General features: G+C 39.3%; 1 protein-coding gene across 1 annotated transcript in view; it reads right to left on the bottom strand.

Annotated features, from left to right (window-relative positions):
• Positions 1-438: 438 nt before the first annotated feature.
• Positions 439-22775, bottom strand: part of OTOA (otoancorin) — a 35234-nt gene continuing 12897 nt past the window's right edge. The window contains exons 17-29 of the mRNA XM_031555829.1: positions 22373-22446; positions 22025-22160; positions 19989-20179; positions 17800-17893; positions 16612-16741; positions 13132-13319; positions 9922-10077; positions 8860-9002; positions 8253-8389; positions 7601-7698; positions 5632-5824; positions 4451-4541; positions 439-3880 (exon numbers count right to left, since the gene is read on the bottom strand). Coding sequence (XP_031411689.1) covers positions 4465-4541; positions 5632-5824; positions 7601-7698; positions 8253-8389; positions 8860-9002; positions 9922-10077; positions 13132-13319; positions 16612-16741; positions 17800-17893; positions 19989-20179; positions 22025-22160; positions 22373-22446 — 1617 coding nt within the window. The 3' untranslated portion in view covers positions 439-3880; positions 4451-4464. The remainder of the gene's footprint in view (positions 3881-4450; positions 4542-5631; positions 5825-7600; positions 7699-8252; positions 8390-8859; positions 9003-9921; positions 10078-13131; positions 13320-16611; positions 16742-17799; positions 17894-19988; positions 20180-22024; positions 22161-22372; positions 22447-22775) is intronic.

Raw genomic sequence — 22775 nt, 5'->3', positions numbered from 1 at the left:
CCAAAATACCCTGTGGTCAGTGCTATGGAATTATCTATTCATGTGACTCACTTCAAGTAATGGTTAATTCCTTGCTTATTCCTGAGTTGTGAAACAAGAGTTCTTTGAGTTAGTGGGATCTCTCCCATATCCCCACACATTTCAGCTGGCACACCCGGAAGGCATGGCCACATCTGCTTCAAGATGGGGAGATAGAATGGGATTGCTAACAAGACCCCAGTCAAACAGGATGGGACTGAAAGCTATGTTACAAACTGGGTGGTGATGATCCCAGGACAGGCACAGCAGTCAAATGATAAACTAAATCTGCCATGATGCAGTGCATAACTGCCTCTGGAGTATTTGAGCAGATTATACAAAGACATAAAGGGCTTCTTAAATTTAAAATTAAGGAAGTATATATATATATATATATTTAAAAGAGTGTGTTGGTTAGCACAGATGTGACAGATTGAGATCACGAGGAGTCATACATTCCACATACTGTACAAAAACTAATGACAGCCATAGTGCCAGCTTTACAGGGACATTTTTCAGATGCTGTGAATGGGTAGTTGTTACCTTTAAATCCCTGAGTATAAGAAACCAGAAACATGGGATTTCTTCAGTACCAGGTAGCATGGATATTTTCTTCCCTCAGTGATCCAGAACTAGTAGCCCCTTTTTCTTTTCTAATGATTCTGAATATAAAGGTGTTAGGCCCTTATATAATGAGCTGACAGAGTATTTTTGTGTTGTCTAATGACCCCTTAACCATCTTACATCCCATCAGATGAATTAAACAAATACTGCACTGACATACTGCTGGACAGGGCCACTTGTCACATAGTTTACAACACTGAGAAGAACCTGGCCTATGCAAGAGTTAGGTCAAACTGTCAACAATTGGATGTATATCCTGCAGTACGTACAGCAGTGCCTAGCAAACATCAGAGTAGGATGAAGTGGAGAGGAGAGCTGCAGTTCTCACAATGTGCAGAAAACTAGAGTGTCATGACATGTACTCAAGAGCAGATTTCTGCACTAGAGTCTGTATTTTGTGCTGTTCTCAGATATACATGTTAGAACTTAATATTACAACTTAACATTAGAACTTAAGGGTTTAAACAAATGTTGCCCACATCTAAAACAATCAGCAACATTCCTTTTAGAATGAAAGAAAACTTTATAAAAACATCTTCCTGAAGCATATTCTTCCCAAAACCTTGGTGGTGTGAAAAGAGGGGAAGTGTGAGACATCTTTCCCATGAACAAATGCCAGTGAAGTAGGCCTTTTGTGTATAATACACATAGGCAAAGGTGACAGGTGATTATGCCTAGCAGTATCACATCATAGTAGGTCTGCATTAAAGGAGTCTGAGGTTTAGAGGAGTAAAAAGGAGAGTATGTGTTTCAGTTTCTCATTAGCAATGGAAGCATGCCAGATTGTGAATGGACAACGGATTACATACACAGAGAGCAGACTACATGCTGAGCTTTCCAAATCTCTCTCTTCCCCATGTGCTCTCCTCACAGAAGTTAATTTTCAAGAATTTAGAGATAGGCATATCATGCACAGTTTCAGCAGAATGAAATTTTTCATCTTTGACCTTCATAAGAGGTACACTGGCAGAATTAAAATTATATTTCTACAATACTCATCATCTGAGATGCTCTCACATGGTCACACAAACCAAAGAGGACTTCTCCTCTCATCATGAAGCAAATTGAAAATCCAGTGGGAACTCTGCATTTACATTTTCTACACTACTCTTATGAGAAGTAGATAAGCCTTTGACCAAATGTAAATCAACGAAGATATTAACACAATTATTAATAAAATTAATAAATAATCAAGGAGTTCAGCTATTCAAAAGCTCTTGTGCTTGAAAGAAATTACAGCACAGATGGCACAAAACAAAGAGCTCATTCCCGCTCCAATTAAAAGCTGAACTCTTGACTCACATAACTGCAGACAGAATCACTCCCAGGTACATTGCCAGAAGATTATTTTCAGCTCATATGGATTTTTGAAGCACTTGGTATAGCACAGTCATGTATCTGACTTTCACAGTGAACTGGAAATGCTGTCTCTTCTTGACTTTGACAATATTTCTCCTGCATCTTCACAGAAGTGTACACAAAATTCAAGTCAAGTAATTTATGGAAACCAAACAACCTCTTAGTGCCTTCACATTTCAGTGAGGCAGGACTTTTTAAGATGAGAATACAGATAAGTATAATGCGCTTGATCCATCAAAGCATTTTTTGTTTTAGTGGGTGCTCACATGTATTTGCTGGGATTTATTTCTATTTAAAGAAAGACCACAATCTACTGTTTACATGCAGAAAAGAAAATGCAGTGGGGAAAAAGCTGATATTTTACCATTACTGCTACAGAAAAAGTTGCAAGGCAACTTGCAGCAATAGTAGTTCTTTGCTCATAAAATGCAATGCATGTAGTATTGTTTCAACATCATGTCACATTTTCTAGGGTTAGAGACAGGCAAAGGCAGTTCCTAAAGCAGCAGATTGCTAAAGGGCAGGATGGAACAAGAAGGGGTGAAAATGGCAATGCTCTCACTGCTTCCTTTGCCAATAACAGAGTCCTGAAAATCAGGTTGGCTCCTGCTGCTGCTGCTGTAGGAGTTACAAACCATCTGGGACTGTGGTGGGAGCTGTTACTCCCAGCAACAGCAAAAGCTCACCTTTCCCCAGCAAGAAGCTGCGGCTGCTTCTCTCCTGCCTTATTCCTATCCCTTCCCCAACTGTAGCAACTTTTCAAATCTGCTTTCAGTGCAAAGAAGCTAGATTTGATGTTTCCCGTAAAGAAATACAAATAAAAGTCTGAAAGACATTTACTACAGCACAGCCCTAAATGGAGAAGCTGAACTTTTAAGACTGATCAGTGCCTTTTTTAAATTCCAGAATAAGGACTTCTGCGATGGCAAAATGGAAAATGGGACCATGAATTCTTGGCATAAGACCATGCTGATGAACACAAAAATATATATTTACATGCAGGAAATTTTTAATTTATCTGTTTTTCCATAGTTTAAAATACTTAGATCTGACATGAAAGGCATCAGACATACAAACTGTATGTGATTTATAGTTATGATAAATTATTACAAACCTTGTGGAAAGTGCTGGATTGACAGTCCTAGTAGTACACAGTCCCAGTGAACAGTTATCTCTTTCAGTTTCTAGCAGTATCCTTCTACCCTGACCAAAGCGGAGGGTCATCTTGTGATGAAAATAATAAGCTTTCCATGGTGCATTTTGTCACATCAAATATAAACAGTATTGCACTGCCCTCTGTGGTAACAATTCCATGTTGTATAAATGCAGCTGTGGGGAATACATTTATTAAAAATGCTTAAATAAAATCACACGACTACTTCTTAGCTGAGCAGGATTTAAACTATTGTCCCAGAAATGAAATTATTTTATTGCAACAGCAGTAGCTTTTAGCGTGGCTTCTAATATGTCACACAGACAGAGCCTCTGTCCTGAGGCTACAAACTATATGAAGAAAATGCAACAGATGGATTAAAATAGTATGACCAAATAAACCAGAATAAAAAGGACTGGGATAAAATACATCAGTTGTCCATCCTCTGTGTCATTCAGGCTCCTCTCTAACATATAAGCTTATCTTTCATTAACTTTCTCATATAAGGCATTTGCAATTTTGAAATGTGTTCTGAAGTATTTGGAAGGATTCCATCTTACTTGTTAATGGTAAAGGAAAGGAGATACTTCACATCATGATGCCAGATGAAGGTGTTGCTTTTAAGAAATTAACCAGGTTACACTCAGGCATCTGAGCACCTCTTCATTCTGCTATTTGTGCTAAGCTGCAGATCTTCAGCACCTCTTTTTCATAACCTCCAGAACACTAAAAATCAAAAAACAAAGAAGAATATTTCTTGACATACCTTGATTTGCCTTAAACACTGAATGGAATACTAGAGCATTTAGTTTGCTTAACTGGCATTTTTAACCTAAGCCCATCAGTGCTCTTGTTAAATCTTATTATGTTAAAATTATAAAATTCAATAAAATTTAATGGCAAAATTCATTCAGCTGGAGGTTATCACAGCACTTGTGGAATAAAATCTTATCAGTGGACTGGAACAAGCAAAATACAGATTAATACCAACAACATGCTCTAAAAAAACACACAAATTGATTGGTGTTACATGGAATTTTAAACATACTTTTGCTAAGGCTGGCCTTATAGTAAAGATAAGATAAGGTGCTTTACTCTTGATTACAGTCTGAGATAGGCTAACAGAGTTACAAGACATCTCTGCAATACAAATAAGTTAATCAGAAATTGCTACCTCCATTTTCAAAGCAGAAAGGGGGTCTCAGTCCTTCACCCTCCCATGTTACTGCTAAGCCATTATTACTGTTACATGTGATACAAGTCTCTTATAAAGATCCCTCCAAAAACATAACTTACCATAAGCTTAACATTCATGGATTCAGAAAGGCACGTGCAAGTATGAACAAAGCACACAACCAGATGCTGAAGCTGCTCAGACAGGGAGCACCTGAAAAGCAGAATGCTTTATGCTTTACTGTCACAACATACTTCAGACTAGTGCCATCCTACCCAAGCCAGCCCAAAGAGGTGTAGCAAATTACAGCATTTCAGTTCTCCTATTTACATTTAGCAGCTCAAAAGATGACAACATGGAATGGTCAACTTCCATGCATGGCTCCAAAGAGAAACATTTCATAGGGGTAGTATGGAATAATGGGTATAGCAGGAATAATGAATGAGAAACTCAAGAACTCAGGTGATCTTTGCCCAGGAAGCTCCTCCCTGTGGCATATCTACAGGAAAATTGTACCAGGCGCATGAGAGATGTGGGCTGACAGCACAGGTCAGCTGCTTCCAGTAAGGTCTGCATTAATTTCAGCAAGAGCATGGTAGCTATTTAGTCCCCCTTACTCCTCTTTTAGCACCTCAGCATTCCTCTCTTTTCTTCAACATCTCATCTCTTGCTTGTAGCAGTGGAAGGAATAATATTTGCTGTCTGATAGTGATAATTTCTCAACGCTGGCTTGACTGTATGTGAACTATCACTAACTGTAAAACATCCATATACTCACCAGCATAACTTGCCCAGTATAATTTGCAATACGAAGAAGTAATAAGTTAAACCACTGGAGCCTAGGCTTTCTTTCCAAACAGGATGGGAACAGCAGGGGAAAGCAGGGCCTTAGATCCAGTTTGGATAAGGGTGCTGATCTGCCCCAGTGCTTCCTCCTTCCCAATTACAGCTCAGCCAACCAGGGCCCCGCTCTAAACTTTTAAGGCAAAGAGTATGAGAAAGAAGGACTGGGGAAAGCTCACTGTTTCAGCCTACGTTTTACACAAGCTAGGCTTAGCACAGTGTCATCCACTAGCCAGCTGACAGTATTCCTTCATTATTCTGTGGGTAAATCCAGAAACGTCCTTGTAATTCCTCTTGGTCAGGCACATGATTGGTGGTAGGAGTTAAAAAAGTGATTACAAAATTCACTCTGGCCCTTCTTCGCAATACGGGTGTGATCCTGGTGGGTGCTCAGATGCACGTTGCACTGGTGCACCAGCACCTTCCCCTCTAAGCAGAATTGGGAAGTGGCTGTACTCACCACCTGGAGCTGGAGGTCGTCTCGACAGCGGTACGCAAGCTGTGGTGGGTGCCTCCCGGCTGTTGGTCCTGGCTCCATCCAGTGCCAGCTGAAGGCTCTGGAGCTGTGATGCACTCAGATGCTCACGCTGCAATTCTGTAACCATAGCAGCATTTTCAGGGCCCAGGTTTGCTATTTGTTCTGGTGACAATGCCTGGGAGTGAAAAAGCCAGAAAAAATCATTTAGACTGCCAATTACAGACAGGTAAGAAATGAGGAGAAATAGCCTTCAACATTGTATTTCTTTAGCAAAACTCAATAAAGCTTTGTTAATTTATTTCACTGGCCATTTGCTGCTTGGCTGTAACAGCTTGAGAAGCTTTCTTTGATAACACTATATTGGACACTGCTTCAATATGTAAAAGGAGTTTCATTTTCCAGTCATTTTTCTGACTTGTGCAAAGACAAATGACACTGTGTGCCATTTGTGCCTCTTCTTGTGTTTTCATGTATTTCCTTTTCTGCTCCCAAGCAGCCTCTCTTCATCTATACTTAAATCTTGATTGGAGATATCAGCATGGAAAGCGTGAGTTGAAAAATAAAATATTTTATTCTCATCCTTGTTTCCTCTTTTAGACTGCAAATCCTCCAAGTTTGGACATACTGAAGTTTGTGTTTAAAAATGAATATGGAAATCATAATCTTATAGTAATTATGTTACACAGAAATTACATCCATGCTGGATGGCTTCGATTCCAGCTAACAATCTACAGTCCCAGGAATTGCAGCATTCCTGCACAACATGCCATCTCTGCAGCAACAGTTCTGCATCCAGGTTCCACTTTACAAGGGATTATATTTTTCCCTTCCAGGTAGGTCAGACCACAGAACAAACCCTTCCTAATTTCTCATTGTCTAGCAAACGATATGCTCCTTTAAACCTCAAAAACCTCATAAATGCCTGTCATCCAGAAATGCTGAGATGAGCCACTTTTGAACTAAATTGAGGTCCATTATACAATGTAGTTTTTCAAAAATCAAAATCTGAATAACGTATGTAGCTCTAAAATAGCATAAAAGCTATGTAAACAAATTATGCTTTGAGTCTTTCAAATACAGCAAAATGTTCTGGGAAGATCCCCTGTTGTTTTTTAAGCACTTTTTGTATTATCATTACTCTTACTAGCAAGAAAGTATGCTCTTCACAAGAAATTCTGTAGGATGTCATAGACCTTCACCTTCGCCTGCTTTCCAGACAGTTTGGCTAAGAACATCTCAAGCTTATCTAAACTGTCAGTGGTACTGTGCAAAACAGTAATTGTTCAAGGAGTTATTCTCATTTATGGATCCTGACACAGTTAACTATCTGTTTAGCTCATCTGGCCATAAATACATCATTTGACTGAGCATCTGAAAGAGACCAGACTAGGCAGAATATTAATCTTGTCACTGAGTCAAATAAAATCTGGGCCAATGACCTCAAGATCCACGTTCTAATTTTTGGTCCACATTCAGAATGGTTGTAATTAGATGTAATTCCTTTCTGATCTGTATCTGCTTGTACAATCTGTTCCTCAGAGCTAACACAGGGAAATGTTGCCAGATTTCAGGATAATAAAAAGGCTCTTACCTAAGTCAGCACAGAAATCTGTAGTTGTGATAGCATCTCTGCAAATGTTAATAAACAGAGAAGAAAACTCAGATCTGAATACAGTGTGAAAAGAAAGAGAGTCCCTTCTGTGCATTCTGACCTCAGGTCTTTGCTTTTTCTCTGATATGCATTCTGAGGAAAAAACAAAGCTTGCTTAACATATTTAATGCTCATCACAAGTACAGATAACACAGTTCAAAGTTAATGTTTTAGATCCCTGACTGTCTCTCAAGCCGTAGAAAAAATTCTTACTGAAACCCCAAACCAGTGCTGCAGTTTATTTATACCAGAGTTAAAACAATAAAAATTCAATTACTTCTTCACTAATAAAGCTCTTACTTGGAAAATTTCAGCAGGTATACTCCTTATTGCTATTGGCTGGAAATATGGCATCAGGTTTTTATCAAAGGCCTTTAATTCATCCTCATTCAAACCACCTGAAAAGGTAATACAGTTTTTTTTTATTAGATTGACTTTTAGGGTAACACTTGTGCAAAATATCTAATAAATATATTTCTTCCATATGTTTCATTGAGGAACACTCGTTCTTAATTTTGTTGTTTCTTACATTGCGTTCAAACATTACAAGTCCTTAGCCATTGGTATGGAGCAATGAAGGACCACTGAACAACTCTTGTGTTTGTAGAAGAGACAGTTGAGGGGAGATATGATAAAAATCTATGTAGTCATAAGCAGTGTCATTAGAGAATGCTTCTTCATAGCCTCTTCTAAAACAGAAAGATTTAGGGAGCATTAAGTGAAATGATTGGAAGGCTTTAAAAAAAGTGCAGCAGGAGGTACCTTATGGAGACTACCACAAACTTTTCCTTAGTGCTAAGAAATTGCTGACTGCCCATCCCAGCAGGTGACTCCTCTCTGGAAAAAATTCGTTTTGCCAGTCTAGAAAAACACACTGCCACACAAACCTTTCACTCAACACTTAATAACATTGCCTCACAACTATCACCATCTGCAGTCTGAAATTTGTTACCTGCTATAGCACCAATTTCCTGTAACACAGAGCCATTCCAGCTGGTTGCAGTTCCAAACACAGACTCTGTTATCTTCTTAAACTGCCTCAGAACAGGGGTGCTACACAGCAAGAGGCCAATTCTTGCAACAGCAGCACTGCAAAAGACAAGGTTAACGTGAAATGCTGCAATTGCATGCAGTACTAAAAGAGCCTGGAATATAGTCTGCAGTAGCAAGAATGTAAACCCATTTCTGAGTTAAAATACACGTACAGGCGTTGCAAGTTTAATGTTTAATGTTTGGAGCAAAAACCCAGGTTTCACGAGTTTGGAAGGGACCTCTGGATATCATCTAATCCAGCCCCCTGCTAAAGCAGGTTCCCTACAGTAGGTTGCAAGGTCTCTGAATGCATTACTTGAGTGGTGGGATATAAATGGCAGAGGAAATTTAAAATGACTGTATTTTAAACAGCCACTGTATGCTTTCTGTAACAGCTACTGCCTTTCTTAAAGCATTTAGAATGCAAACAAAAAGTGCCCTTTAGGCTCTGTAAATCTTCCAGGAAAACAAGTTTGCATTTTATCAATAGAGATACTAACAATTCTGTTATGATTCAAATCCAATACCTGAATTCAGCAGTCCTTATGGACATGATTTCTGTGGAGTTCAGAGCACAGAGAATAGCTCCCAATCCAACTAAATCAAAGCTTTTTAGTGTACTCATTGTTTGCCCAGAATCTTCTAGAAAACTTTGCAAAATAGATCTTACCTGCAGAAATAAGAAGATAAAAGGTGTGAATGGAGTAAATATAATTGAAGATTTTGTTACCAGCAGCCCAAATTCTTACTGGAAGCTATATAATCCTGAGCCTTCCAATGTAATTAATAGGATTCTGTCATGGCCTTCAGAAGGAGCACTGGCACCACCTATTTGAGGCACTTAAGCAGAGCATTTATACAGCCATTTCCCAAATGCAAGCAAGTTAAAAGAATTCGGTATGTCTTCTCTTGTTCACAAGTGACTACTTCCCTACAAGAAATGGGCACTGAAGTGCCTGACAGAACTGCCAAATTCAGTTAAATTGCTAGAAAGAAATGCAAATTAATTAATGGGATTAATCTGAATTATTTAGGTTTTCTAATATCAGATTGTCTTGCCTTATTTAACTGTCACTTTGTCTCAATTTAGTATGAAAATCTCTTGATGTAATCAGCAGCTATTCAAAGAAAGGAAGATGAAAGGAACATAGCATCCAAATGGCATACTTGCTATCAACTTAGGTTTCCAGGGCAGTGAATGCTAGGGCTGGGGTGTACACTACCTCTTCAGTGATTACTCTCAGTGAGGAAAGGCCTGCATCTTCCACCAGCAGCATCTCTTCAGGGACCAGTGTGAGAGGAGCTGCTGACCTCTTTTATTACTTGATGGGCAAGAGCTAAGGAATACTTCACCATCAGAAATTATACTGTTTGACCACAGTTATTACAATTAATAGTGATTGACATCCTCTTGGCCATCTCACTGGCCAGGGTGATATCAGTGCTGACCTACCAGCTCTTATTTGTGGTGGCCTCAGCTGAAGGCAACCAGCAGGCAGTGGTAGGGGTTGCTGTATTGGTTTCCTAGGCAATCCCAGGACTTTAATCCCAAAGGATATATTCAGTGGTAAATTCAGTAACATGCTTACCTGGGCAAGAGTCCATTCTGCTTGTTGACTGAGGACAGAAATGGTGTCAATTGAATGTAAATCTAGCTCTTCAATTTCATTTTCAGTAAGTGCTAGTGCTATACGCCCCAGAGAAACAATATGGTAGCTCTTCCAGCCTAGCAGCGACCCCCAAACCTATTGAACAGATTCATTGATTTAAAACATCTGTTAGATCATTGTGAATCTTCAGGTACACCATTCCTGAAACACTTCCTTTTAAAAGTCCCAATTCCTGATATATGTTTCTTCACATACAAAAGGCAGAGATTGGATATTGTGAAGGTAGGTACTGAAGTAATAATGGTTAGTTTATCTAAAATATCAAAATCAATGTACTTATATTGATGAGTTCCTCTTCGAGCTTTACTTGTTACAGTACAGATTCAAAAGCTGTCACAGACCAGCCCCAAGAAAGTTGTAATTTCAGGAAAAGATCTTCCTGAATAAGGAATAATGAATGGCCATCAAGAGCTAAACCTGCAGACCTCAGAACTACTGACTGCATTTAGTTGGGAATTACAGAAGATGGGAGTCAGTGGTCAGTATCTCTTAGGATGTGGCCAATTGCCTTTGTGGAGAAAAGACAGTGGGTTTTGGCTGACAGAAGTAATGTAAACAAGACAGCTATATGTTGGGGAAAAAAAAAAAAAAGAATTCCCTTGAAAGGTCTCAGATACCTGAGCATCTTTGCATGATGTCAGTCAGCACAGGAGAGTTTTCTCATATGAGACTGTGCGAACAACTCCATATAGAGAAATGAATGTAAAAGCACATGCCTGGGCTAAGCTGACCACTCCATACAAATATTTTTTCCATTTTCAGAGAGCTGGTGTTTGCTGTACAACTCACAGAACACAAAGGGCCAGATCTCTGGAATAAGATACTCTCCCTCAGAGTTGGGGGCTGTGTGCTCATTGTGTCACCACACACACTGTGGAGATGCCCCAGGACTGTCGAGGTGTTCTGTCTCAACTTCGGCTCTCAGGGTAAGGATTTTTTTAAGACAGCCTTTGCCAGACCCTGAGTATCCACTAGATCTTCTATGTCAGTTTTACAGTGTCATAAAGAAACAGAAATTAGCCCAAGTCTGGGAAATTTCAGTCTTCTCCAAAGAAAAGACACAGCAAAAAGCATTACCTCAGTGTTAATGCTCATAAGTTCTCTAACTTAAGAGATACATGAAACACATACAGTTAAAAATGTTGCGTGCCTGCTTCCTGATCTAGGTCATAAAATACAGAATCTGAGCAGCTTCATAAATAGCATTATCCGTGCTAAAGCAATCTCAGACATAATGGTATAAATAACACGGTATATGAAAACTGAACCTCTCCTTTGTCCTCATTCACCTAGAGACTACAAAACCATACATCTGTTACTATCACAGAGCCGGGAGACCTTCCACTTCCAAGTGAGTTAAGCTGCTTATTTCCATTAAGACCCAATCTGATAACTAGAATTTTTGAATTCGTTTGTGGCCATGAGTGGAATGCAGTTTATTTTAGAGGAAATAAATCAATTTAGGAGAAATTAAATCTGGCTTAATCAAACCTTTAATCATAGATGCTCTTTAGTTAATAATATAACAGCATCTTCTACAAATAATTTCAAAGAGCTGTAGTTCCTTTGCCTGTACTGATTTCTCATGCTTGGTGTTGAGTGTAATAGCATGTTGCATCTGACAGATTAATAGATAGAGTCTGTCCTTGTTTAGGAGCAGTCTGTCTCACCAGTACTCACAAAGACCAAATATACAAAATTCAGAGCACTACAGATCTGTGCATCTTTGAGTTGAATACAGGAGCATATCAACCTTGTTGACAATTTCTCTAGAGCAGATAACACTCTGTAATCACACTGTTATGCTGCACTCTGTAAAATAGTTCAGTTTCTACCATCTCAGATGAGCATTAATTTTATTTTCCTCTAAAATTATTTTTATTTTTCCTTTCCCCACCCACATGCCTCCGTGTTGACAGAGGGAGGCAGACGGACAAATGTATTTGATGCAGTGAGCTGTTGTCCTGTCACAGCAGAGACACAGCTGCAGAGTTAGTCAGACACCTGGCTAGTGCCCCTACTCTTCACACACCTGTAATTTGGGAGTTTTAAAGATGTGCTGCCTTGCTAGAAACTACACTTTTGGATTATCTACCCAAAACTCCACTGCTTTGGCTGCAACTGCCACTGTACAAAGATGCTGTCCAGGCTCACTTTGGCACAGTCTTCAGACCTCCAAGCATCTGCACTTGTCCTACTTGCAGCTAACTGCACTTGTAGACTCTTCCTAACCTTGTTCTGTCATAACAACCCAGTGGAACCTAAAAATGACTTCTAAAACATTGTATCACTTTGACAGAATGGGATTCAAGAAAAGCTAGCCAGGGAGAGATGGAGGCAGAGAGGAGACAACTTCCATCAGATACTGGTGACATGAAGCTGAAGACAGCCTAGGCATGCTAACCTCTTCATCTCTCCTTCTTCTGAAGCCAAAACAATAGGTATGACTGCATCCTAAGGCTTTTCCTGGCTGAAACATAAGTCTATTTTGGAACAATACCAGCAAGCAGAAAAAGCAGGTGACCTCCAGGAGGAATGCATCACCAGTCTCAGCGGTGGGTGAGGTCTGGCTTCTAGGAGCCCACAGCTAACCAAGTCAGCACTGCACAGAGCCCACACACTGCTGGCTGACACAGGGTACAGTGCTGGCAGCACCCAGCCCTGTCCTGTGCTCTGGCACACTCCACTGGCACCACACATGTCCAAGGCCCAGAGCAGAGACCTGTTGCTTACCACCAAAGTATCCTCTCTTTCAGTCAGTTTGGTTTTATTACACTGTAAACTGTATTTAACATGGACATAGACGTTTGAACGCTCTCAGCTGAATTCTCACCAGGCTAACCAACAACCTACAGTACAGACTGCAGTTTTTTTCATTTATAAAAGAAAAGTGAGAAGCAAGCAACTGAAAAGACATTGAAAAGCAAAACTGCAGCCAGTAGCTCAAAACAACTGGCCTCTTGACTCTAAAACAAAGCAATAATCCTCTCATGTTATTCTTCTAATGAGCAACAGATATTCCTGAAGCAGTAGGGACATCATCATAGCACAGTTACTTTAGAACTGCATAGTTCAATAGCAGAAAGATAAATTATGGATTAAATTTTCTTTTACATACAAAATAGTTACCTGCTTGGCTTTTTCCTTCAAGGCCATAAGTTGGGAGTTGTTAAAACCAGAGACAGTCCCAAGAAGTTCCACATTTTTGTCAAAAGTTGCTGCATCCATGCATTTCAGTTCCTGAGCTGACCAATAGACATTTGCTTCTGCTAACTTAATAATTTCATCTGAAGAAGGGGCTCTGATTCCCAGGCAATCTGAGGAAAAAAAAAAAGAAGTCAAATAGTAGGAGTATTTTTCAAAGAGACCAAAATAAAGAAATTGACTAGGAAGATTTAAGAATTAAGAGGCTTATGGACTACAAATTAACTGCAACCAATGTAATATTAATTATCTCACAATTAAATAATTTCCTTAAATATTTGCATCATTGATATCTTGGATATAAAACTATAATTTGCCTAATTTGTGAGATTCAACTACATTCTTTGTCTTTCAAAGGCAGTGCAGGCTGGAAAAGAAAAGTAGTGTGTATTTCAGAACTGTTAAAATACAGGATGCTACAATAAAATGAAAATCTGAAGGCACACAATGCTGAGAGCAGCCGAGATCTTCTAAGTTTTTTTAAGACCAGCTGCCTAAAGGAATCAAACTCAGATCACGGAGATGGCCTCAGTGGAAGTCTCCATCCAGCTCCATTGCTGCTTAGAAAAATTAAAATGTATTTATAGATCACAGCTGAATGAACTCCTCTACATTCAACCAGTTTGTTTCTGAATCCAGTTCAGCAGGAAACTGTCGGACACAAGAGATCCCTTCATGCTGAAGTACCCTGACAGAGATATACAGCTTGTAAAACTTGCCTGACATTTAAACAAGGTGGAGACAGCAACTGGATGTGTCACAGAAGCATGGTGCTTCTTCTCCATATCAAGCGAGTTGTTAAAATGTCAGGAACGAGAGAGAGTGTCTCACTTACAGCAGAACTGTTTGGACAGATGACCTGCATTTAAAGATCTGATTTATGGGCAACTTCCGGCCCCATGCACGATCAAATGAGAGATTTTCCACTGTGTGTTTTAAAAATCCTGGTCTTTCTTGGTGTAATCTACCTCTCATTTTGATGGAAAACAGAAATTAGAGTCCTAAGTGCTTGCTTACTGCTCTCTCGCTCCTGGCACTAATTTAGGAAAACCTTATTAAACGATTATCTAAACCAAACCTGAAGACATGTAGAGATTATATGGCCATTACCAGTAAAATGCAGGAATTCCACAGATGCTGCATTAGAGCTAAGCTCCCCCAAATAAATAAATTGAAGTGAGGATGTATAAAGTAGATTTGTACTCTGAAAGCAGGCAGAGGAGGGATTTATTTGCATCAAAGGAAGCTGCAGTAGTGGGTAGAACATTGAAAAGACTGAATCTGTTGAGCAAACGAAAACGTTGTTCAGTATGCACTGTACCAGCTGACATTCTGCTCTCCCTGTCCGTGCCCTCCTGTGAAGCTCCATTGTTTCACTTTCCCCTTCTGCAAAAGGTCAGCTTTTCTCATGTAAATACTGTCCAGTACAATTCCTTTCCCCAAGTATGAAAACCTTGATTTTTTGTTCTTGGAAAAACAAAACATTGATTTTATTATTTGCAATGCACCAGATATATTGGCACAGTTACAGAGGGAAATACTAATTAGAGTCCTGGCTTTGCTTCCTGTATCTGATGCTTCTTCATTCTTTCTTCTGCTCTACATAATTATATTTAGTTTGATGAAGAACATATTACATAGATAACATATTATAACATCTCAGTGCTGTGAGTTAAGCAACCTGAATTCTTTTTCCACTACTGCTGCTGCTTTCTGGTAGCATCTCAGATATACAATTACTGAATTTTGCCTCATATCCTCCAATTTGCCTTAAGCGTCACCTTTGTTTTTCCCTTGGTATAGGCACAGATGTATGAACTGTCACTAGCAATTATTACTGTTATTACTATTTGCTCACAACCAGTAGGAGATGTTAAATAGCAGGATGGCATCACACAGAGCATCCATGTTATCCTTGAGCCATTCTTCTAACACTGCATTTTTTAGTAATTTAGAAACCATCCCTAAAACTTCATTCCTTACTGAAACTATAATGTGAGCTGTGTGGAGATTATGCTTGGCAACAGAACTTCAACACCATGCTTGAAGAGCAGAAATATTTCTTGCTGGACCAGCACAAACAATTCCTTCATTTTCCATCTTCCAGGCCCATTCCCAGTTGCACCAGCACACTCTTGAGCGCAGAGTGAGCAGCCTTGGAACCCTGTTATCTTTTGACAAAGGCCATAAGCTTCACTGGCAGGTTTAAATTGGCCTTACAATGCAGATGAGACAGCTCTGCAACTGTACTGGACATGAGCTTGATTAGAGTATTTGGGATTGGTGGTGTCGTGATCAAGTTCTAGAGAAACATCTGTAAGGACATAAGTGTCTTAATAATTAATGATTTGATAGTTAACTACTTCAGAGAAGACTGAATTTGATCCACATAGCTGGACTCTGATACTCTATCAGCTTGATCCTGCTTTTTTAGAGCATGATAATTTGTAATGATTCCTCTGCTCAATAGAGGTCACGTTTTTCTTCAGCCCATGCAAAAATACAGCTCTGTAGAATACTATCTCCTGTCTATGAATACAGAATTGTAAGGAATGTCACAGCCATCATCCAGAGTTGCTGCTATATAACTGGGAGGATTTCCATGGAGGCACAGGGGCCTGGTGAGAGCTTGGACTCACACCGTTGGGCAGAACTGATGGGTAGGTTCTCAAAGGCAGTCAGTACCAGCCTCCCTGAAACTGCTGGATGCGAAGTGCTAATCAGTGCTTAGCTTCCCCAACAGCAAGGTCGTTCTCCAGAGCACAAGATGACATGGGCTAAAAATTCTGCCTGGGTGAATTATGGGAAGGAATTGTTGTAACAGAATATAGTCAAAGTATGAACCTCCTACAAGGAAAATGATCCATTTGTCACCAGAGATTCTAGCAGATCGATTGTTAATAAATTTTAGATTATAACAAAACAGAGTGCCACAACCAATGTTAGATTTCAGAACAGCTGAGTCAACATATGCTCATGTCTGGCAAAGGATTAACTGTGTGTAATCTTTTGGCACAACAGTAACTTGTCACCTCCACAGCTATTAATTCAAGGAGCTTCATTTAGATTACAAAGAAGCCAAAAAAAAAGAAAAAAAAAAGGTAAAAAACAACAAAAAAAACAATTCAAATAATCTTTTCTTTAGTGTAAGTACAAACATTCCAAGAGATACTGAACCTTGCAATGCAGTACTAAAATCAAGTGTTTCAGCAATTGGTCAGTGCATCAAGTGACTATGGGCAACAGAGCAAAGACTCACCATTTATGCAAATAAACTGTTAAACTACTGAGTGCTTTCATTTTCATTGTCCTTGGAATGCATATGATGATCAAGGCAAAACAAAAAGTCAGTTTGAACTGCAAATCTGGCACTTTGACACTGCACAGACACCAGGTAAAACTCACCTGGTGTGGTAAGATGTGGTTCCATGTTGGCAGTGGCATTGAAGACAGATTCAAATACAGTTGATAGAAGCTCTTCAGCTGAAGAAAGTGGTCCAATTGTCTTTGCTATTTGCAAAATGATATCTGGAAACTTCAAAAGGAAAAAAAAAGACATCTTTCCCTTTTTTAAAAGAAATAATTTTGGAGAGAAATTTGTGCAGACCTCAGCAAAATGGAGGTTAGCAACAGCTCAGCCTCCTTCCTCTTTATGCAGATGTTTAGCAAGGTTAACTGAAAGGTTAACAGCAGGTGTTTAAGGAAAAAAATACTAAAACCAAAGTAAATTCTGAGAGATTCCCCCTCTACCATGCCCTCTCAGATTCTGGCGACATCTGTGCAGCCTGACTGCTGACTGTGTAGCAACAAACTCCTCTGTCTGTAATGTGCAGCATGGAAAATACCTTATTTTCTTTGTTTCAAATTTGTCAAATAAATATAAAAATTCAGCATCTTCTTTAGGGTTTTGTGATGCTTTGGTATCTCTTCTCTACCCTGCTGGACACTTCCCTTTCAGTTATGAGTCCTGTTCTATTTGTCAGTTATAAGCATTAATTCCTGAGAAAACGTTGATGCCCGTGCTCACGTATTTCTGCAGAATAACAAATTCCTCATTCCAGTATAGTTTACCCTTATACATAGAAAGTTCTAAGATTATATGAACTAAGGATGGCAAAGAAACTACAACACACAATGCTGAGGCTATTAGTTGTTGTTATGTGTGCTAAACTGGCCCTTGGGCAAAGGGCCATTGGAGTAAATGCTGATCTGATCAACATGAGCCCGTTATTACAGGATAAGAAACATAACTTTTCTAGTTGAAAGGCAGAGGAATGGGGGAAATAATGCTACACAAAAAACAGTTCTAAAAATATTTGTGTCTGCATAATTTTAAACACAGCTTATTTTTTTCTACATGACAATGTGCAATTATCACTGTATATGTGCGAATAATTGCCTACAATAGAGAAGAAGCCTGAGAAATTCTGATGAAGTCAAAAACATGTAAGTGGATAAAAGCATGGTTACTTACCAAAATAATCTTTTACCTAGTTTAACATTCAGGTTACGTCATCTAGGCTGTTCTAGCATTCATAAACTCAAATTCAAACATAATCTTTAATACATTTAAACGTTAAAATAAGAACATACCTTTTCAGCAAGGACATTTAATTCTCCTTTTGACAGCTGAGCTATGAATGGTCCAACATCTAATGTTGTTTCAGCTGTCCAGTTCTTTGGAGAGCTGAAAAAATATTTTTGAAAATTTTATTAATGAAGAATGCTTGCAATCAAAATTACACTGAAATTTCAGAGTTTTTCTTATACTGCATCATCTAGCGAAGACAGATGATCCTACACCAGTGTGATGATTCATGCATATTGAGCAACCTGGTCTGGGGGAGGTATCCCTGCCTATAGCAGGGAGGTTGGAACTGGATGATCATAAAGGTCCCTTCCAACTTAAACCATTCTATGATTCTATAACATCAGACTGCATTTTCTCATCTCTCAGATATGTGGAGCATTAGTGGAACTCTCAGGACATACAGAGAAAGCCTTCAAACACTGCTTTCCCCTCTTTCTTCCTCAGTGTTCGTAACATTCTTAGCATTACAGCATCCAAGCAAGGAGAAACAGTTCTTCTCAGAGCAATTAAAATTTTCCATTTTCTATCAGATTCATACTGCAATAATATTCTGCTAAATGGAACCCAAATAAGAATCATCATAACCAAAACTGAAACCATCCTTTTTCCAAATACCTCATCCTAAGGATCACCTTGGCTAATAGTCAGGCAGGCAACACTTGCAAGTGCTTGCTTCTCTAAGTTAAAACAAAATGAAATCAAAACAACAAACAAAAAATATATTGCAATACTGAACCATTTGCATGTTTACATGCACTTTTTTCATTGCTGTTGGGCAACTGTAGCTTTCCCTGATGAAAATGGGAGCTGGGGTGTTCAACATTTCCGAAAAACAGGCCCATGAACACCTAGGAAAAGTGGACAGTTTCCCTCTCATTCTATAGAGATCAAATTCACTAAGCAAATCAGGAAAGTAACTCAATCTTTTCAAAATGAAGGGACAGAAATAAGAAACAGGTGATGACACTGAAAAATTAAATAAGTACCTTATTAGCTCCCTGTTCAGCTGTCAGAGCTATCTCCTTCATCTGTAAGATCCAAGAGTAGATGAAGGCAGCTCTAACACTTTGGAGAGCCAGGTCTAATGACACCTAAGCCATTTCTGTTTTAGAAATCCTTTCCATGATAGGTACTATACCTCCTGAAATAACATGCTAAATTATTCAGACGAATATATAAGAAGTTCAGTTCTGAGTGACGCAGGGTGTTTCAAAATATATGTTGCTTAGCACAGTGCTTATTTGGGCTGTTTGACACAAAACTGACAAATGTTAGCCAACCTGTTTGGGGGTTAACTTAAGACAGCACTTGGATAAATAATTTTCAGCGTGGAAAATTCTGCAGAATGCAGCAGTGTAACCAGCTTGTTAGAAGTCTGTGTTCTCTTAGAAAACTTTGTTGCATTTATTGCCCTGCTACGAGAACATTTGACTAGACGTTTATTATATTAATAATAAAATGAAGTATTATTGAGCACATTCTTCATTCATTCAAATGAATCTGTATCAAGATGGATGCAGGGACGGCATCTGTTGGAAAATACAGCGACAACATCACCAGAAAAATCCTGACAACTAGGAGGAAGCTGAATGAGCAACTAAAACTACTGGAAGCACCCAGTGACAGTCTTTGGGACTAAAGGGATGCTTAGAAACTAAGTGGTTAGTCTTAGCCTTCAGAAGCAAGATATCTCTAAGAGAGCATGCAAAAGAGAAACTTTACATTCTTGCCAGAGGACAGCTTTGCATTTTACATGACTGATATAGCAATGTAGTTCAAACCAGCCTCCTAATCTGAGTCATTAACGATATCTAACACACTCTCTCCTCTGTTGCTTCAAGATATCCCCCTGCTTCTTCCTCTGGCTCTCTTCAGTTGCCACAGGTGCCTGCAGTCATCTTTTTCTTCTAAAACCAGTGCACAAGTGTGAGAATTCTTCAGCTCCCTGTGCCATACTTCACCAGTAACCCCTAGCTCTTACCACACCAGAGATTCTTACTGCCTGCCCTTCCTCAACCATTATGCTTTCTCTCTTTTTTCCTCCAGGATTTAACTTATCCAGGGTGTCCCTTGGGCTGTAGTTTGTTCTGCAGTTATCACATTACACAAGTAAACAGAAATGTCATTCTCGTGAACAGAGAGCACTGCCTTAACTGTCAGCAGAAGCAAGGTACTATACCTAGTACCTTACCCATATAACTTGAGGAGCTTGTATTTAATTTCAGTCTTCTGCTCGTGGCTGAGCTGTCGGCAGAGTTTGAATTGATGAAGGGCTGTTGCCATTGCCTTCAGGGACATTCTGCCATGTAGAAAAGCTGGAGGTAAGTGGCAGATTAGATTTCCAAGTAGGTCAACATCATATTCATCAGCAATGGAGCCATTCTGAAACAAGAATTTACTTTGTTGACTGAGCTAATCTTGGTTCTTATCCTGTATCACTCAGCTGCATCACAACACATTTAAGTTTGGTGACCCTTTAAGGAACAAAGACTCTATAGTTTGTATCAGCAACTTAATCTACAGTTTCTGATGAAGCCACATTATACTTCTTCCTCTTACCACAACTGGTGATATTTAGTACGCATTTGTTAAGCTCTAGTGCATTCTTTATTTCATATTGAACTACACATAAAAAATAACGTAAAATGCCTGCCACAGGCTCCAGGTGACCATTCAGCAACTGCAGAATCAGTGCACTTCTGCCTGCCAGGAGAGTCCTCTCATGGCCCTGTGGGGCCACAAGCTCTTGTTACCAAAAAACTTCACTCTGCAGAGTTTCTCTAGCCAAAAGACAAGGGATTGCAGGGCTAGTTCATGTGCACAAGGACATGAATACTCAAAGCTGCATCAAAAACTAGCATTCCTTAAAAAAAATGAGCAGAAATCACAAAATTTTCCTGGTACAACTGCCTCTGTCACATGCAGCTCGGAAGGAATGACAATTGTTGGAGCAAAAGGGAATAATTTCAGCTACAAATGCGTTGGCAGGGTCAGGCAGTTCCATCCACTTCACTGTGGTCAAAGACATTTCCTGAGAATATTTTGTAATGCACACACAGGCAAAGAAAAACGTTTCCTTAGGCAGATAACAACAAAATCAAAACAGTGCATGAAGAAAATATAAGAATACAAACAGGAAAGTCAAAAAACTTATGCAAACGGTGACTGACATCTCTGTATGAAATGCAGTGCAGCAATGAGTGCAAGCAGAACCACAGGATGGTTGAGGTTGATTCCGGATGAGCTCTAGAGATTGCCTGGTCCAAACCCTGAGCTCAGTGCAGATCAGTTACAGCCAGTTGCCTGGGGCATCACTGGGTTTTGCACATCTCCAAGCATGGAGACTCCCTGTGAGCAACCTGTCCCAGCGTTCAAACACCCTCACAGTAACAAAAGCCTTTTCTTTATATTTACTTGGGATTTCCCATATTTCAGTTTGTGCTCCTGCAATTTTATATTGGTAAGATCCCACCTGAGCCTTCTCTTCTCCAGGAGAACAAATTACAGACAGAGGCATTATTTTGATCTACATGAAAAATACATGAACTCTCTATGTCGATCTATAACAAATCCTCACTGCTGAGCTGTTTTGAAAGCAACTCTGGGTAGCTGTGGCATAACAGGGATCTTTGAACTCTTACAGACACCAGGCTTCTGTTAGGAATAAATAAGGAGTTTGGTAAAACTGCGTATCACTGCCTATAGATAAGTACAATCCAGAAAACCACACGTTGTTTGCTGTACTTTAAACAAAGACAATAACTGAGTCTTAGGATTCAGCTCTACTGGTATTTCCAATGAATTATTTTAAAATAGTTCTTTAAAATATTTAAGTTAAATGTGCATTTTTTCCCAGTATTTCTAGGCAGCAAACCTGATTTGGAACCCTGTACAAAGGAATAAGCACAGTTTGTCCTAAGCAAGAAAAGCATCTTTGTTGAAACATGAAGATTTTCAGAGTTTCTTTAAGTGATGCTACAGTCTTAAATTGCTGCTGCTTGTGATGGTGAAGAAATTGCCATGCTGTGTTACTGCCTATTGGTCTGCCAGGGCCATCAGCCACAGTTTCACTACACCAATACAGAGCAGGAGAGCCACTGTGTGAGTCACAAAGTCATATGACAATAACAAAAGAGAAAACTAATCAGCCACTCTCACTGAGTTTGGAATTTTCAGCAGGTTCTGTGCAGCTCCCCCTCCACCACTGACCCACCTAACCGTGCCTACCAGGCATTCCTGCACTTTCTGCAGCACAGTTTCTTTTTTGTGAAAGCTTGGACTCAAGAGGTCCATCTCAGTCTTCCCAAGGCTTTCAATGAAAGGGACACACAGAGGGCCTGAAATGTACTCCAGGTATTCAATCCTGCAAAAGAATTAGAATGGTCTTAGAATGCAAACCTGACCGTCAGATGCCAATATCCACACCCATAACATCTGTGGAGACAGAAAATCTCAGAGATGAGTCTGAACTTCAAAAATTATAAATTGTAGTTTATAAAAAAAGTGCTCAGAAGAACAGCTCAAAACGTACTGCTACAGATGTGGTAACTTAAGATACAGTAAGATGCAACTTACGGAAGCACCAAGAAGAAGAAGGGAGGAATAGATGCATTGGAGACTTTCCAAAACTTCCAAGCCAAACAATTAACCTAAAAGCAACAAAAATTAGGATCTTAAGCATTTGTTATTTTTGAGGAAAAATGGAAATATAGCTTGTAAATTAGCATATAGAAAACTGTATGTGTTATCTTCAGAAGTTTAGAGTTTACTTTCTGCACAAATCAGAGATGAAACATTTGATCTTTGGGCATATGAGAGTGCTAGTATTTTTCAAAAAGCTATTTATATTTTTCCAAAAAGATTACTTCTACATTAGCAAGTTGGAATGACTGTAAAAACTTCTTGCAATTCTTAAGTGGCAAATGAAATTGCCAAAATGAAGTATGATAAAGAACAAATTAACGCATACAGGATCTAA

This window comes from Meleagris gallopavo, chromosome 16 (genome assembly GCF_000146605.3).
Source record: "Meleagris gallopavo isolate NT-WF06-2002-E0010 breed Aviagen turkey brand Nicholas breeding stock chromosome 16, Turkey_5.1, whole genome shotgun sequence".
Lineage (NCBI taxonomy): Eukaryota > Metazoa > Chordata > Aves > Galliformes > Phasianidae > Meleagris > Meleagris gallopavo.
Note: the sequence above shows the minus strand (reverse complement) of the source record. Positions and strands in the feature narration are given on the sequence as shown.